This window comes from Salmo salar, chromosome ssa15 (genome assembly GCF_905237065.1).
Source record: "Salmo salar chromosome ssa15, Ssal_v3.1, whole genome shotgun sequence".
Classification (NCBI taxonomy): Eukaryota; Metazoa; Chordata; class Actinopteri; order Salmoniformes; family Salmonidae; genus Salmo; species Salmo salar.
Window position 1 is genome coordinate 45,071,354 of NC_059456.1, and position 17,798 is coordinate 45,089,151.

Here is a 17,798-nt window from a genome sequence, read left to right on the forward strand (position 1 = left end):
AGTGATGTCTTTGGTGTAGGTTACAATGGGGTGAGGTGCAGATGCAGATCTCATCCGTCTTCCATTTGATGTATCACAAGCGCAGGAGTGCATACATACACACACACGAAGGTCACTCTGACAGCGCTCCAGAGTTCCTCTGTGGAGATGGGAGTAACTTCCAGTAGGACAACCATCTCTGCAGCACTCCACCAATCAGGCCTTTATGGTAGATTGGCCAGACAGAAGCCACTTCTCAATAAAATGCACATGACAAACCACTTAGAGTTTGCCAAAAGGCACCTTAAGGACTCTGATCATGAGAAAAAAGATTCTCTGGCCAAGATTGAACTCTTTGGCCTGAATGCCAAGTGTCACGTCTGGAGGAAACCAGGGACCTCTCATCTGGCCAATACCATCCCTACAGTGAAGCATGGTGGTGACAGCATCATGCTGGGGGATGCTTTTCAGCGGCAGGGACTGGGAGACTAGTCAGGATCAAGGGAAAGATGAACAGAGCAAAGTAAAAAGAGATCCTTGATGAAAACCTGCTCAGGACCTCAGACTGGGGCGAAGGTTCACCTTCCAACAGGACAACAACCCTAAGCACACAGACAAGACAACGAAGGATTGGCTTCGGGACAAGTCTCTGCATGTCCTTGAGTGGCCAAGCCAGAGCCCAGACTTAAATCTGTTCGAACATCTCTGAAGAGACCTGAAAATAGCTGTGCAGCGACACTCCCCATCCAACCTGACAGAGCTTGAGAGGATCTTCAGAGAAGAATGGGAGAAACTCCCCAAATGTAGGTGTGCCAAGCTTGTAGCATCGTACCCAAGAAGACTCAAGGCTGTAATCGTGCTTCAACAAAGTACTGAGTAAAGAGTCTGAATACTTTTGTAAATGTGCTATTTTAGTTATTTATATTTTATAAATTTGCACAAATTTATAAAAATCTGTTTTTGCTTCGTCATTATGGGGTATTGTGTGTAGATTGATGAGAATGTTTTTTTTTAATCAATTTTAGAATAAGGCTGTAATGTAACAAAAAGTGATGGGGTCTGAATGCTTTCCGAATGCACTGTATGTATACATTGCATTTTAATACTGCTACAGTGCTATTTGGGTTGGTAAATCTATTCGTCTCGCCCTTCTTGATTTTTATTTTATTTTTTATTTTTACATTTGAATTGCTTGACATTTGACTGCATTGTTAGGAGCTTGCAACATAAGCATTTCGCTGCACTGTCATAACACCTGCTAAACTGTGTACGCGACCAGTAGACTTTGATTTTATTTTATCTTCCAGTTTAATTTCATACAGAAAAACGCACCTCGTGTCCACACTCTATGAAAAAAAAACATTGGATGCATTTGTTTACTCCAGTTCACCTCCGAACACAATGCTTCCTTGTGTAATAGTGCGCAAAAGGCCCCCGTTACTATGCGAGGCAGGGAACGTTCTTTGTTCGCCACTAAGTCGCTGGGGACAGTGCGCTCCACAGAATGGAAGGAAGGCCTCACATTGAATGTCTGTGTGTCCCAAATGACAACCTATTCCCTGTATTGTGCACTACTTAGGGCTCTGGTCAAAGTAGTGCACTATGAAGGGAATAGGGTGCCATTTGGGATGCATTCAGTTACTTTTTTCCCATTGCTTGAGGAACAATGTGTCTAAAAAGGCCAGCCGTTGTTTGGAGGCTATTGTGAGGCGACAAAATCGCTCACAGGCGTTTTTGGTCGAAAGCTGATTTGTTTGAATAAAGTAAGTGTGTCACCCTATTTTTATCACACTCTTATTACGGTTTTTCCTTCCACCAGTAAGGTTTTTTTATGAGTTTAGGGGTTATGCTTTTCATGATTTTATAGTGGTAGGATTTTACTAGACATGCAGTTCACAGAAACAAAGTTTCAGACAATTATTATATCTCAATTGTGGCCTATTTGAAGGATTAAAACGTAGACTTTCATATGAACTGCGTACTATCACAGTCTCAATTGTCGAAGTGAAAGGAACGATACATCACTGAGAAAACGGTTTATAGGCCTCCAAGTCACTGTCACTATACTGTAACATCTGTTGCTATCTAGCTCTACCCCTCTCACTCTCTCCACCCACCCTCTCTCTCTCCTCCTGCAGCTGTGTACATGTGCGAGTGGGAGAGGACCAAGCCCAAGGCACCTGACTCGGGCGAGCAGGCGGCGGAGGAGAAAGAGGGAGCTGCGGTGGGGGGCGGGGAGACGCCCCCAGGCTCAGTGGGGATGACCTACGAGCTATGCGCTGGCCTGGTGGACAAGGCTGACCTGTCGCTGGAAGAGATTGCCAGGCAGGAGGTGCTGGAGGAGTGCGGCTACGACGTGCCAGTCGCCAAGCTGCGGAGGATTACCTCGTACAGGTGTGTGTGTACCTATGGCTTCGAGGTGAAGTTTCCCCTAGGTACAGATCTAGGATCAGCTTCCACTCCCCTAATCTTAACCTTAACCGTTAGTCAGGAAAATGCAAAAAGTGAGCCAAGATCAGCGTCTAGGGCCGTGTTCATCCTACACGGTGTGGCTCAACACACCCATTGCTTCATACAGGCGCATACAAGCAGACACACATATGCATACGAGCATGCACATACATATAGACATTGTGCGGCTATGCAACATACAGTTGAAGTTGGAAGTTTACATACTCTTAGGTTAGAGTCATTTAAAACTCGTTTTTCAACCACTCCACAAATTTCTTGTTAACAAACTATAGTTTTGGCAAGTCGGTTAGGACATCTACTTTGTGCATGACAAGTAATTTTTCCAACAATTGTTTACAGACAGATTACTTCACTTATAATTCACTGTATCACAGTTCCAGTGGGTCAGAAGTTTACATACACTAAGTTGACTGTGCCTTTAAACAGCTTGGAAAATTCCAGAATATGATGTCATGGCTTTAGAAGCTTCTGATAGGCTAATTGACATCATTTGAGTCAATTGGAGGTGTACCTATGGATGTATTTTACCTTCAAACTCAGTGCCTCTTTGCTTGACATCATGGGAAACTCAGAAGAAATGAGGCAAGACCTCAGAAAAAAATTGTAGACCTCCACAAGTCTGGTTCATCCTTGGGAGCAATTTCCAAATGCCTGAAGGTACCGCGTTCATCTGTACAAGCAATAGTACGTGAGTATAAACACCATGGGACCAGGCAGCCGTCATACTGCTCAGGAAGGAGATGCGTTCTGTATCCTAGAGATGAACGTACTTTGGTACGAAAAAGTGAAAATCAATCCCAGAACAACAGCAAAGGACCTTGTGAAGATGCTGGAGGAAACGGGTACAAAAGTATCTATATCCACAGTAAAACGAGTCCTATATCGACATAACCTGAAAGGCCGCTCAGCAAGGAAGAAACCACTGCTCCAAAGCCGCCATAAAAAAGCCAGACTCCGGTTTGCAACTGCACATGGGGACTGTAGAAATGTCCTCTGGTCTGATGAAACAAAAATAGAACTGTTTGGCCATAATGACCATCGTTATGTTTGGAGGAAAAAGGGGGAGGCTTGCAAGCCGAAGAACACCATCCCAACCGTGAAGCATGGGGGTGGCAGCATCATGTTGTGGGGTTGCTTTGCTGCAGGAGGGACTGGTGCACTTCCCAAAATAGATGGCATCATGAGTAGGCCAAAATCCACCCAACTTATAAAACTATAGTTTGTTAACAAGACACCCAACTTATAAAACTATAGTTTGTTAACGAGACATTTGTGGAGTGGTTGAATAACGAGTTTTAACGACTCCAACCTAAGTGTATGTAAACTTCCGACTTCAACTGTATGTACCTAATACAAATCTAAAGTGCAATTTGTTTCCATCGCATTTTCAACTCTGATGATAGCAAATGTGCCTTCTCTGGTATTGGGACTTGCACTGTAGCCAACAGCTCACAGATACTGTGTGCGTAGGCTAGTCTACATTATATTATTATGGATACGAGTGGAAATATTATTTATTTGTCAAACGGCAGTCGAGCATCGATCGTCATGTTACCAGATTTAAACCCTCAATATTTATTGTGAAGGAGCATCAAGGGAACCGTGCACTTTCACCAACCTGTGAATTTCATCATAATTTATTTCATCTGTAGCCTAATAAATAAACGGCATGCTTTCCTCAGTCATAGTGGGAGGACCACACACCATATCATCGGGTGACTCCAAGTTTTTTTCGATAATGATGATTTTTATATCAATATTTGCTCAGAAATGCGTTTCCACCACCATTTCTCGCATAATTAATTTTACAGACACAAAAAGATCCCACTATGTCGAACGAACAAATGATTGAACAAATGGTCTGTCAGCATTTATAACATTTTACTGAAACACATTTTTCTCCATCATATAGAGCCGTCTTGTATATATATTTTTTCCGGTTTGACTTTACGTACATAAAAATGCTGGGTTGTGAACAAATGTTTAATTTTGTTGTTATAGTAAGGTTGGTTGCAACTGAAAAATCGTTGTGGAAATCTGTTGCAGCTCACTCAAGTCGACTACAAAACCCACAATGATCTCTATGGGCTGGCTGGCTTGCTAACTAGCTAGATAAGTAGCTAGCAAACGTAGCTACACACAATAATGCCGAAGTCAATATCAGCATGTGAAGTAGCTAGTTAGCTGTACAACCACCTAAACCAACTGCACTATCAATTTAGGAGTCTACAATCTCGCCATTTTCAACCTGCAGATTGTGTGCTTCACAGAGTTGAGTCTGACATTTGCAACGGCACCATGCATTTTACACCCTGGACTGAAGAGGCAGACAAATAGGAGAAATGCAGTAGACCCTCTGTTAAATTACACATTTCTCGAGGTAGAAATATTGCTAAAATATGATCAATGGCTCATTCGAGAGCCGACAACCTCCTGCGTTATGACATTGGCCAGAAATCTGACATGTACAGTATGATGTTTTCACAATTTAAAAGTAATGTTCCTATTAACTTCCAGTATAGTGAGAGTGGCTTCATCACGATGCTATGTCAGACCGGTTGTTGTTCTGCATGCGTGAACAGCAAGAGCTCAGATACACATGAAACATGAAATGACCCCGGGAATCTATAGAACATATCTCAGAGATGCCCAAAAATTATATAACATTCAAAATCTTTATTTTACGTGAGCGAAGGCACCCCTTCTGATATGACCAAAGGACCCTCAGTAACTCTTTACACTCGTGGGAATTGGCCTATGAAAAATGCATAAGCAGGGTAGCATTTGAAAAGGAACAGTTTGGAGATGGAAAAGTTTAGACCAAAGTTGAGGACACTGCTGTTCACCTGACATAAGACTGAATCCATTGCACTTTAGATTTTATGTGCATTTTATATTCTGTACTTTTCACTGTGTTTGTTTATAACGAAATCTGAAAATACTCTTGATACATTCAGTAACATGATAAGAATATTCCTGAAAAATGTGGAGTAGATGCAACATAAAACCAAGGACTAACTGATGCCTCCAAGTGGTCACACACCTCAAGTGTGCACAGTTCCTTTTATGATTTCAACTATAAGATGCTTTTTTTGAGCATTCCTAGCTGTGCTGTTGAGGGACTAGAGCAAGCACACTTGTAGTTGTTTTGTTTGAAACACAGCCCTCCATCCCCGCCATCACACAATTACTGTCAGGTGGGATATCTGGGCCAGGTGGGCATCATTTGAAAGCTTGTTCTATTGCCAACATGACTAGCTCAGTTATACAAATACCATCATAGTGTTAGGCTTTCACGGGGCAATTCAGAGAAACAGATTGTAATTTTGGTGCGCGTAGAAAGGAGTCAGGCGTTCCGTGGCAAATTTTCTTCACAATAGACAAATGTGTGACTGAGAAGCTCAATCTTGGGTAAGGGTGCATTCACACTGGCGACGCAGTCGCATGCAGAGCTGACGGAGGAGTATGTGTAATTTGATGCGGAGTTTGATGTGCGTTTAGCGCAATCTCATGCAAGCAAGACCCTACCCCTTCACCACTCCAACGCACCTCCCCATTTAAGTACATTGAGTTGGCGCTGTCATTTTACCCTGCGTTGCTCGTTGTGAACGCACCCTAACAATTCACTGGCGCCACCCTGGCTTAAGCACCTCGATCCAATCAACTGAGCCATGGGGTGAGGAACCGTGGTCAGTTGGTAACACTCTTGGCTCCATGCACGTGTGGATCCCCGCTGGAGACAATGTTCAATCCCTGTGTGTGCTCCCTTCGGACTGTCTCTCCTCTCCCATCTCCCACTTAGTTTCACATTTATCTGTCAATTAAGCACTTAAAATACGTAAGGAGAGTGACTCTTCACCCCCCCCCAAAAAAAAAACAGAACGACGGGAATCTTGGTGTTCACATCGAGTTCAAAGGACAGACCAGCTTTCTTCTTGATATTTGCATGAGCATTTGCTTGCATTTCCCTGTCCACCCACGAACCTACGGCAAAATAAATTGCTGAAGTCGTATCTGTATCTGTAACAAAGCTATTCTGCTTCAATGACAATGGTGTTCGTTTACACTTTTATCTCCTTCCACTTCGCCGTTGTCTATCGCGGTACAAGTGGTGACTTGCTCCATATTGACTCATTTAAAGGAGCAGTCCAGTGATTTTGCTGTTTTTGTCTGATATTTCCACACTGAGGTAGAAATTAACAATGAAATTGTGAGAATACCATTTTAGTGTAAGCTTTAATTATACTTTTTTGGCCTGGAATTTCAGCCTCTTCAGGTGGGATGGAGGTTTTGGCCCACAGCATGACAACACAATCTGATCTGATTATTCTGAGCAATGACCAGTCATCTTTTATTTGCATATGTGTCCTCCCTACTTTGAAAGGGTACTCATGGTAGTCTCTAGAGCAGGGGTGTTCAATTCCAGTCCTCGAGGGCCTGATTGGTGTCACAGTTTTGCCCCAGCTAACACACCTGACTCCAATAATCACCTAATCATGATCTTCAATGCAATTTGATTAATCAGCTGTGTTTGCTAGGGATGGAGAAAGTGTGACACCAATCAGGCCCTCGGAGTTGCCCACTCCTGCTCTAGAGTCTAGACCAGAGGTATTCAACTCTTACCCTATGAGGTCCGGAGCCTGCTGTTTTTTTATTTATTCTACCAGATAATTAATTGCACCCACCTAGTGTACCCTGTGGAACTGGCTTCATGGTCCAGAGTTGAGTTTGAGGGGTCTAGATGATCCTGTCTGCCAATCAGGGCTGTGTATGTAAATGTATAAAAATTTGTATCAACACGCCCAAATCAAATTCTATTTGTCACATGCGCCGAATACAACGGTTGTAGACCTTACAGTGAAATGCTTACTTTCAAGCCCTTAACCAACAATGCAGTTTTAAGAAAAATATCAACAAAAAAACAAAAAAGTAACATAATGATCAGACTGAGCATTTCAATGGCAAAAGGAGGCTCAGGGAAAAATGATAACTATATTTGGAGTTATTTTAATTAAATACACAGTGCTCTGTTAGACATACGGTGATGATTTTAAAAATACAATTAAAAAGACTGCATTGGGTCTTAATAAAAAATGTATTCGTAGCGTGCTTTTCATTAATACAGACATTTACAACGCACTGTACATTAGCAGCAACCTTAACCAGCTATTTGACCTTAACTGTGTTTTTGAGCCATCACCAGCTTGTTCATAAATTGATATAAAAAAAATCCACTCAGTTGTATTGTTTGTATGGTAGTGTTGTAGTTTCATTTATTCATGTAGGTAAGACTAACAGGAAAAGGAGATGGTAACCAGGGCCTTTGGAGTACCAACTATCCATCCATCATGATTTCCAAAGATGGTTTCAAACAATTACAAATGACGGTCTGTACTCTGACACTAGAACACTGCAGCGTCAAACAGCTGAGATACGTAGCCGCACCTCCCCCCTCCCTACCCATGTTCCCTCCACCTGGAGAGTGAAGACTTCCGTTCTCCAAACATGCCTTTGATTTGACCCCACCAGCTCCACGACTTGTGGCTGTGTGTTTATCGGCATTGTTATGTGTAGGTTTCTTCCCGTCTTATTAGATGGGTATCGTCTTAACCCCCATGGCTAACCCCATGGCCCCCTATGAGGGAGTGCCTGACAAAAGTACTTAGCTTGAAACACTGTGCTCTGGGTGCTTCCGTGGTGACAGGCGCCCACAGGCCCCAGCCCCTTTGGGTACACGACTGGCTAACAATGGATGTTTGAATTCTTCCATAGTGGCAAAACAAGAGCCAGACAAACGAATGGTGTCTGTGTGTGAGGTCTCAGCCGTAAGCTGGGACAATTGATTCCAGAGTAGTAAAATTTAAATTTAACATTTTAACACTTGTTTTTGTAACACTGATTTAATAAATATTTTACATATTTTATTTTATTCCAAGGATGTGATTTTTCTTGCTATGCTGACACCATTCTCTGTTTAAGCGTTATGGAGATTGAATTACCCCTAAACCAGTATAATATTGTTTTCTGTGCCATCCTGATCACATTCAGGTTGAATCAAGATTAAAAAGGTTCAACGGTCTGCACACCTATATGTGAGCTTATGTAATAGTTCCAGAGCTTTGTAATGGTATATCTATATCATACATTACAATTGGTGTAACATTGGGAAGCTATGCTGCGTTGAAAGTTTATACACTTGTAAACCCAGTTTTGAGGAAAAGCCCTTAAAAGATGTTTGTGGTGATTTCACACTTGCTAGAGAGCTCTTCTTTGTTTACACCCATTTAGCATCGTTCATACCTTTAAGGCTTCTACATGCTTCGGCATAGGCGAACCGAACGAGTGTGCTTGCATAACTTCTTAGGGCTAGGCCCCTTTTTTTCTCAATTTCCGCCTTAATGACGTGCCCAAAGTAAACTGCCTGTTGCTCAGGCCCTGAAGCCAGGATATCCATATAATTGGTACCATTGAAAAGAGAACACTTTGAAGTTTGTAGAAATGTTTAAAAAATGTAGGAGAATATAACACAATAGATATGGTAGGAGAAAATCCAAAGAAAAACCAACCCAAATTTTTGTTTTGAGAGAGAGACTATCCTCTTAGAATGGCAAGTATAAAGACCCTCGCTTGAAAAACAAGAAAAAGCTGTTAATAGTGCTGTTCGCCCATCTTGACGCCGTAGCCAGTATACACTTCCTCAAAATCGTCAGAATTAATAAGGGAACTCAAGAAATCTGTCATTTATTTTTTTACGTTTTTGCCGAGGTGGTCGCGGTTGCAGCATTTTAAATCTAACTAAGATATTTGGTGCACTATTTCTCCAGTGAGAAAATGTGCATGAAAACAAGTCGTCTATTGTTGAATGACAACAAACACTTCATTGAAGAATCCCTACTCTTGACCAACCACCGACGAAGGGGCGTAGACTTCTGCTTTACGAACTTCGGGTTGCCTAGAGGAGAAATGTTGTGTGCGCGAACAGCCGGAAAAAAACACCTTACCGAAGACTAAAAAAAACACAAATGTCATCATATATGCACAAACCGTTTTGGATGGGAAGCATGCGGATGCCTTTAGTCCACTCATCTTTTTAAGAATTCACATGTAAAGCATGTAACTAACTGTCTATGACTTTATGCTAAACAGAGGAAGAGTGAGGTAGTGTAGAAAACAACCAAAATATTTCAAGATTTAAAGTAGTAGCCTACAATAAGGAATAACTCCAGGTAAAAATACACTTTATATAGTCCTTAGCCTTTAACCTGACTTTGGTGCAGGTCATGTTTTTCTTCGCATTATTGTCTCTGGTAAACACACACTGTATATGAAATGAAAATGTTTATTTGTTCGCATGACCAGGATACTGCTGGTGTAAACTGTACAGTGAAATGCTTACTTCCTCAACAGCGCAGTATCAATATAAAAAATGTAAATGGTGTCGATATAAAAAAAAAAAATGGGGAAAGTGTCAATGCCAGTAGAGCGACAGAAGCCTGTGACATGTGACCGACAAATCATGTCCATCCCCGCCATTATCTCAGCCAATCATGGCTAGCCAGGAAGGACCCTGTCTTTCTCCCTATATAGAGCAGTGCTTTCTCCTTGGCTAAACTAGGTTATTATAATTTAACATTCATATTTACGGATCCCATACAAGTTTGTAATTAAGGGACATGACAGTTCACAAGTTCAAGAATGCATTTCTGCAACAACACCCCTGGATTCAATGCAATGCTTAGTCTAATCGTCTCTGCTAACTGAAATGTTGATTTGTTTCTAAATCAGACCATGATCAAACTACCAGCTATCAAACTAAGACTTGGGGGGGAGAAGTATGCGAAGTAGGAACTAGCATAGTAGGGGTCATTTTTATACAGCCGTGGTAAGAAGAAACATTTAGTTGTAGGGTTATTGCTGTCGGAAGGGCTAGTGACCTAGCTGTGCATGCTTCACTCTGTTTCGCATTGCTGTGTGAAATCCTAACCTGGCGCAAATAGACTTACGGTCCTTTGACCGTGTGTGTGTGTGTGTGTGTAACCTCTCTCGGCAGGTCCGGTGTAGGCGTGACGGGTGCCAAGCAGACCATGTTCTACGCCGAGGTGTCGGACGAGAACTGTGTGGGTGAGGGCGGCGGCGAGCCGCAGGAGGGCGAGCTGATTGAGGTGGTCAAGGTGCCCCTCCACGAGGCCATGACCTTTGCCTATGATGAGAGCATCCCCAAGACCATGGGCGTCATCTTCAGTTTCATCTGGTTCCACAACAACATGTCGCCCAAGTACAAGATCTCCACCAACGTTTAACCCACCCAACACCTGTCCCCGTCCCTGCCCCCTTCCGCCTGAGGTGGAAGTTGCAGTTAACCACAGATCTGGGATCAATGACCCTAACCCCTAGGCCTAGTCTATACAATTAGGGGGATGGAGAAAAAAATCTGACCCTTTGTCAGTGGTTAGGGACAACTTCAATCTACTCCCAATCCCTTCGCCTTTGCCCATATCCATATAAGTTGGCCCCATGGCGACCGTCTTTTCTCGTTACTAACTGTTATTTTTCAGAGGTTTGTCTCATTATTTTTTTTTTTTACGTGGTCTTTACTACTTTTCCTCTAAAACTTGCCATATGCTGGTGGCCAGCAGCACTTTTTGTTGTTAGTTTTCACTGTAAATGTATTACCTTTTCCTCACAGAGAGGTCCAGGGTGCAATCTCACGAAGATGGCTACATGATGGCGCTCTCGTTCGGAGCTGCTCGTCTACCGTTGATTGGATCATGTTCCAGGAATGCAAAAATGTTGTTGCTTAGTCAGCGCCAGGGCTTATTACATACGACGGCCGTTGCTGAGTCTGTTCGATTACTGCAGCTGGTCCAGGCACGCCTTGCTTACTTTCTCCACGATCTACTCAGCCTCGAAGCCAGTGTTTCCCAGTCTTGGAGCGGTGCCGATTTTCTTTCTCCCAGCCCAGCACTAACATACCTGATTCCACTAATTATTATGGCTTGATGGTCAGGTGAGTTATTGCTGGGCTAAAACACAAATCTGCTCACCTTTTGGATCCACCAGGACCAGGATTGGGAAACACTTATCTAAGCAATACTTGATAGCTGGTAGTTTGATCATGGTCTGATTTTAAAACAAATCAACATTTCAGTTAGCAGAGGCGATTAGATAAGTTGTAAGCATTGCATTGAATCCAGGGGTGTCACTACAGTAGTGTGTGCTCCTATGAGGTCACATTAAATTGTACGTTCGATAGAGGCTTCTTTTAACTACCACGGGAATATGACCTACCTCTACACTGGGGAGATGTATTACAGTAACTAATGTTGCACTATACCAGCTCCACAATACTCAGTATCACAATACTCGAAAGTATTGTAATATCATACTATGATACTTTTGAGTATCATGATACTGAGCATTTTGATAACACTAGTAACCACTATCATTAATTGTGAAATTGTGAGAACCCTCTGGTGGACAATTGCTCTCACAATTATACGTGCGTGTTAGCAGGAAGGCTTCACCGATATTGGCCGAGATCAAGAGTGTTATGTATATCTCAGACAGGGTTTTTGAGCAGGGTCAATGGGAGTTTTGTTTTAGGAAACTGAAAACCTAGCTTGTAACATGTAGAAGGAAGTTTAGCATGCTACTTGACCCAGCTTCCTGGAACAGCACCCTGAGCCCTTAGCGCAGTGTTTTGTGATGCCCCTTGTTGTTTTGAACCTGATGGCAGGGGCGGAAGAGTTTTGTTGATACCAGCACTGTCTGTGAGGCTTGAAGTAAAATGGTTGCGCTTTTTAACCTGTGAATCTGAGAGACATGGCCCAACAGTTAGACAGACCCTTCTTTTCCCTATGCCTGTTTTGGCCAGACCTCTTCAAAACACCCCCATTTCCACAGAAATCAACAACAGCAGCTATCCAAGTCTATGGTGGTTTGAAACTAGGGGTGCATAACAGGTTTTTCAGATATCCCGGTTGGAGGATTCCCTCCTTGATGATTCCCTTCAGTTTTACTGGAAATCCTCCAACCGGGACTTCTGAAAAACCTAAGAACTTTGGGAATGGTTCTGGGATTTGCAACCCTATTTGGGACAGATAGAGCTTAAGACAACAATCAATCTCAAAAGCACTTGCTTAACATCTCAGGTCCAAACGGTTTCCCCCCCTTGACGAGGTAACATTCAGGGATCACCATTCTGCACCGTCTTAGCCATAGACTTTTTAAACATTGTGTATGGTGATGATGTAGTAACATTTCTATATAGTTTGTGAATATTATGACCTGTTAAAGTCCTAAATGGTGAATTGACACATCTTCTCATGAAAAACCTTTATTTTGGCAACATATTAGTGTGTGGATTCATGGCCCCTTCCACAATAAGTTGTTAAAAACCGATGAAGCGGTGGTAATATAAGAATCAAAACCAAATAGTTAGCAATTATAATTCAATTTGAGAACGATTGAAAATAAACTATTGGCTTGAAAATGAGTATCTTGGCTTCCTAACCGAAGGCTTAACAGCAAGGTCTAGTAGTTGTTGGTAGAATAAGGAAACCACAAGTTCTTAATACATAGTCGTTCACTTGTTTTGGACTTGTACAGCTAGCTACCTAGTTTAACTTTGATCACATTGGGTTAAGCTTGATATCTGAATTGGCCTGTAATTGCATTCTGGGTGTCATCATTCCATAGCCACGTAGGTCTTAACGTAGCAGTTGATGTAACATCAAAATATTATACATGAACTTTGTTTACATTTGTGAAAGACTGGGTAGGTTTCCCAGAGTTGTAAAAGAGGCCAGTTGGGCAATTCCATGGTGACGGGTAACTCAGATTTTTCACTTTCAAATGTACACTTAACAAAAACCATTCATTTCCATGTTTAACACAACTCTATGCACGAGGACTACTTTAAACAATTTCCACTGAACATTTTACAAAAACACATTTACAGGAAGAACTGTGCAGATACAAATTTTGGTAACAGAGTAAAACTGAGGGAGATTTTACTGTAATTCTGTTACCAAACTTTAATCTGCACAGTTTTTCCTTTTTTTTAATGTACTCTGTAAATTGTTCAAAGCAGTCTTGTGCATAGAGTTGTATGGTTTGTTAAACTTTTATCAATAGTTTTTGTTTGGCATACATTGTAAAGTGAAAAATCGGAGACTCCGTGTAATTCAGTCACCATGGAATTGCCGTTTTCTGATGTCTTCTCAGACAGAGAACCAGTTTACCACCAGAAAATGTATTTTTTTGCCCAGCCAGCTGGTTTGATTTTCCAACTGCTACAAGCCACAGTTTATCTTTCAAATGAACAATTAATCTGTAAGGCTCTTACTGCACTGTTACATCAACCATACATTTCCTGACAGATTTGAGATGCAACTAATACACTCTAGTCCACTGCTATGTTCGCCGTGTGAGTAGCACAGCCGTTATTCGGACTCAATATTTAGTCACTATAACTCAACCTTGATCCATGTCGGTCAGAGAATTCTGGGTGTAGGAAAAGTTGTGGGGAAGTCAGAGTAAAGTCCAGGTATATCAACTTGAAACGAGTGACCTCTCTAATGTTGTGTGGATAGATGGAGGATATCAGTAATGATGATGCTGTTAGATAGCAAGTTAAACTGTTAAATAGTTTTAACCAGGGGTGTTTGCCTTACCATAACATTGTAACGGGGGGGGGGGGGGGCGGGACTTGATCAATGTCCTATTGACCTCAAAAGGACTGGACTGCGGTCTTCCATAGCCAAGGTGGGCCCTTTCCCCTGAGCATGTAGTTTTCCCAAATTATTCTTCCTCCCTCTATTTGGAATCATTTGTCAATCAAGTATCAGGATTGCATGGTTTTTGCTGGAATGGCTAGACTTTCTTTTACAGAGAAAAAAAGATGACATGATATACTCATGCTAGTTAGCTAGATAGTTTTACAGTGTATACAAATAGCAGAACAGACACATTTTTCTTTACTCTTTCGCTCTTGAAGGCTTTAACATGTATGAGTTTTGTTCTTCCTTTGCGCCGCTGATTGAATCATGGTAAGTATTTATAAAGTGAAATTGGGTTAGGCTTCGAAGGCTAAAAGTGTTATCAGGGAACTATTGTAACTTAGTTGTCTTAACCATTACAGTTTCTCGCGTAAAGATGGAGTCCACTGTAGGGGAAACAATGTCTGCCACTGTCCGCTCCATGGACGTTGTTATTGTTTTGTTGCCTAAGTGGAGGTGAGGAGCGTTGCCCCAAGGTGGTTTAAAAAAAAAATGCAGTACATATTCTGATGTTCTATCGTGCGTGCAATGATGTCCGGAGGGGAAAAACAGTGTTCGTTGTTTGCAGTGACTTCTTGTTGTTGTAATTTCAAAAACGGATGTGACTGTTTAACCATTAAGGAGTCCAGCTTTAAATCTATTACCCCAGACTTGAACACACTGTCCCCTCTGCCTTTGTTCCTATGAGACAATCTTTTATTTGATGTCTGCCTTCATTCAAATCCAGATGAGTTAGATTTTGGTAGATTCATTGACCATGCATTGTCCCTGCTAAGACAAAATCCTAACTGAGAACTCCACCAAAAGTTGTTGTTGGCGCTTACCTCCTACCTTTTGGATGGTCTTGATTTGTACAGCTGTAACTCATATGTGTTTAAGGACTGATACTCTGTATAAGTTTTCATAGCAGGACATTGGTGCCTTATGTCATAAGGTATCAAACCCTTTCACTGGCCCAATCTGTAATTTTAACAGCCTAGTCACTTTTTGTTTGGAAAAGTGAGGGATGGGGCTTCGAAGTAACCCCTCTGAAATTCATAGACTGACCTACAGATGCAAGGAGCGACAGTCAGTGAGAGCAACATGATCATTATAGGAAATATTTTGTAGCTATGCATTGTTTTTGACAAAGATGATACATCATAGAGTAATACAATTGTAGATTTGGGGTTATGATGGAGTAAGACAGTTGTACCACATTGGGTACATAACATTAATCGAAGTGACCATTGAAAGACAGAACATACAGATTGCGCCTTTAACTGAAACCTATAAGCCATCAACAGCTCTTTGGTGAAGAGTCCAAATTCCTTAAAAACATTGCCAGCACTTGTTCTTAACTGACTTGCCTAGTTAAATAAATAAAGGTAAAATAAATAAATGGTCTCTCAATCATGTCAATGCTGGATACTACCATAACACCATTCGACGATTATACCTCCATTACCGTGTGGCAAGTAGGCATGACACACTGCATCATTGTAGCGCATACAGCATCGATGACCTATGTGAAGAAAAAAAATCTGCATTTCGCGCGTGCTGGCATGCCCGTAAGGCACTAACATATCAAACGTTCCATGAATATCGGAAGTGTCAATTTCGGTGGAGTTCTCTTTGGGATAGAATGCATCTTATATCTCCCTTTCAATACATACTTGTTTGATACCACTTTTTTGTGTACTCTGTCTTGATATTGCAACTGCAAAAAAAAATTTTTCAACGGTACCTTTCTGAGAGCATGGAATATTGTTTTGTGATAGATGAGAGCAAGACAAAAAATACATCTATTTTTCATTTTATTTGACAATTCAAATGCTTGATGAGTATTTTCAGTATACATTACAAGCAACGAGGTTGCTTATGTTCTCAAGAAAGGGGGTTTAAATTGTAATTTGTATTTAAAGCCCCTGATTTATTTTAGTTTATGCATTTATTGTCGGTTATACTGCAAAGCAATTTGTTCAATTGTGATTTTTTTTGTGTCTTACACGGAATTAGTGTTTTCTTTGAATTTATTCTCTGAGAAATTATATCGACAAAGTTAAGTGTCAATGTTTCTTATCAGAGTTTTTCTGCTTTATTTGGAGTGAATTCATTGTGGTCCGTGTTGTTTGAGTAATATTTCATGTTTTATATGTTTAACTTGATTTCGTAATTGTTCTTTTTAAAATATTTCACAATTTAAAAAAAACCTACTTATGGCACTTGGTGCAAATATATATATTTAAATATTATATTTTGCATGTGCACTAACTGTTTCATTGAACTGCATTAAGTGTAAATAAAAGAGGGTTGATGCCTAAATCATGTATTTTTTTTCAATTGTCCTTTAATTTCTCTGGCTAACTGTATGAGACCTTCAAGAGAACTCTTTCCACAACTCTTTACAAAAGTAGCATGCACTGTAAAAAAAATCCCACACAACACCCTTCCACCCACACCTATCCTTCCACCGCGTATTACTAAACAGAGAAGTCAGCAAAAGTGAATGACTATGGTATAACATCAGTGTATGTTGTAACTAGAGTATGGTAGAGGATGACATGAGTATGGTTATAACATGAGTATGGTAGAAGTATCTCCGGTATAAAAAAAGTTCAACCACGAGGATCAAGGCAGTGCTATATTAATTGTGGTGGAATGTTCAATTGAATGGAATATTGTAGACGTAAGGGTGCGTTGGTTGTCCTTGTTTTTTTAATTTAATGATCAATAACCAGAGCACCTTAAATCTATATTTTGCCAATTTACTATTGTACCCTGTAGCACTTCACATCCTTCTTTTTGATACACACAAAAAGGTGTTTGAGTTTTTTGCCCCGTTTCCACACCCAAGGAGAGAGAAGAGATAGAAGGTCCTACTGGACCTTCTAAGTGCTCTGATCAGGGGAATTTTCATTCTCTCACTCCTTGGCTCTTGAATGCTCACATAGATTCATACAATACTGAATTGCACGCTGTGTCTTAATTCAAACAGAGGGCTAGCCGATTCCTCCTTTTGTTGCGCTCGTGTGTGTGTGGGGGGAGGGGGAGGTGTAGTAAAGAGCTCTTGGTCGCTCACATGTCCAATGCTAAATATTTGACACCAGTGAAGTGTAATTGCCATGGCAATATTTGTGTTGGTATTTTCTTTTGAAGGTGGAATAGTAATCATTAGACAGTCATGCATACCCTTTTGAGTAGAGTGGACTCGATTAGGGTGGGGGGGGGGGTAGTACAAGTGAACGCATCAGCTAACCAAGTGCAACCTCTCTGCCCTCACGGCAACTGCACGTCACAAGTCTTAACAACAGCAGTTGGGTGAGAGGTAGAGATTAGTTATGGTGTAGTAAGTGTTGGGCAGTCCTTTCCGGTTTGACAATTACATTGAACTTTATTCCAGTTCTAGATGGGGGAAACTAGTGATTTTGATGTTGCTGTATGTATACAGAGAGAATTCTGCTGCAGCTCCCCATAATGACCACTTTTTAGTCAGGGTTTGGATTATCGAAGTGTAGCTACATTTTCCTTTGTCTTAAATCAGTGGTCTGTCTTAGTCAAGTCACTGGATTCTGAATGTCTTAAAAG

At 41.3% G+C, this 17,798-nt stretch overlaps 1 protein-coding gene across 1 annotated transcript in view; it reads left to right on the forward strand.

Moving 5' to 3' along the window:
- The window catches only part of nudt14 (nudix (nucleoside diphosphate linked moiety X)-type motif 14), a 90,232-nt gene extending 73,690 nt beyond the window's left edge, over nucleotides 1–16,542 (forward strand). The window contains exons 4-5 of the mRNA XM_014145103.2: nucleotides 2,118–2,373; nucleotides 10,502–16,542. Of these exons, the coding sequence (XP_014000578.1) occupies nucleotides 2,118–2,373; nucleotides 10,502–10,751 (506 nt within the window). The 3' untranslated portion in view covers nucleotides 10,752–16,542. The remainder of the gene's footprint in view (nucleotides 1–2,117; nucleotides 2,374–10,501) is intronic.
- Nucleotides 16,543–17,798: the final 1,256 nt, after the last annotated feature.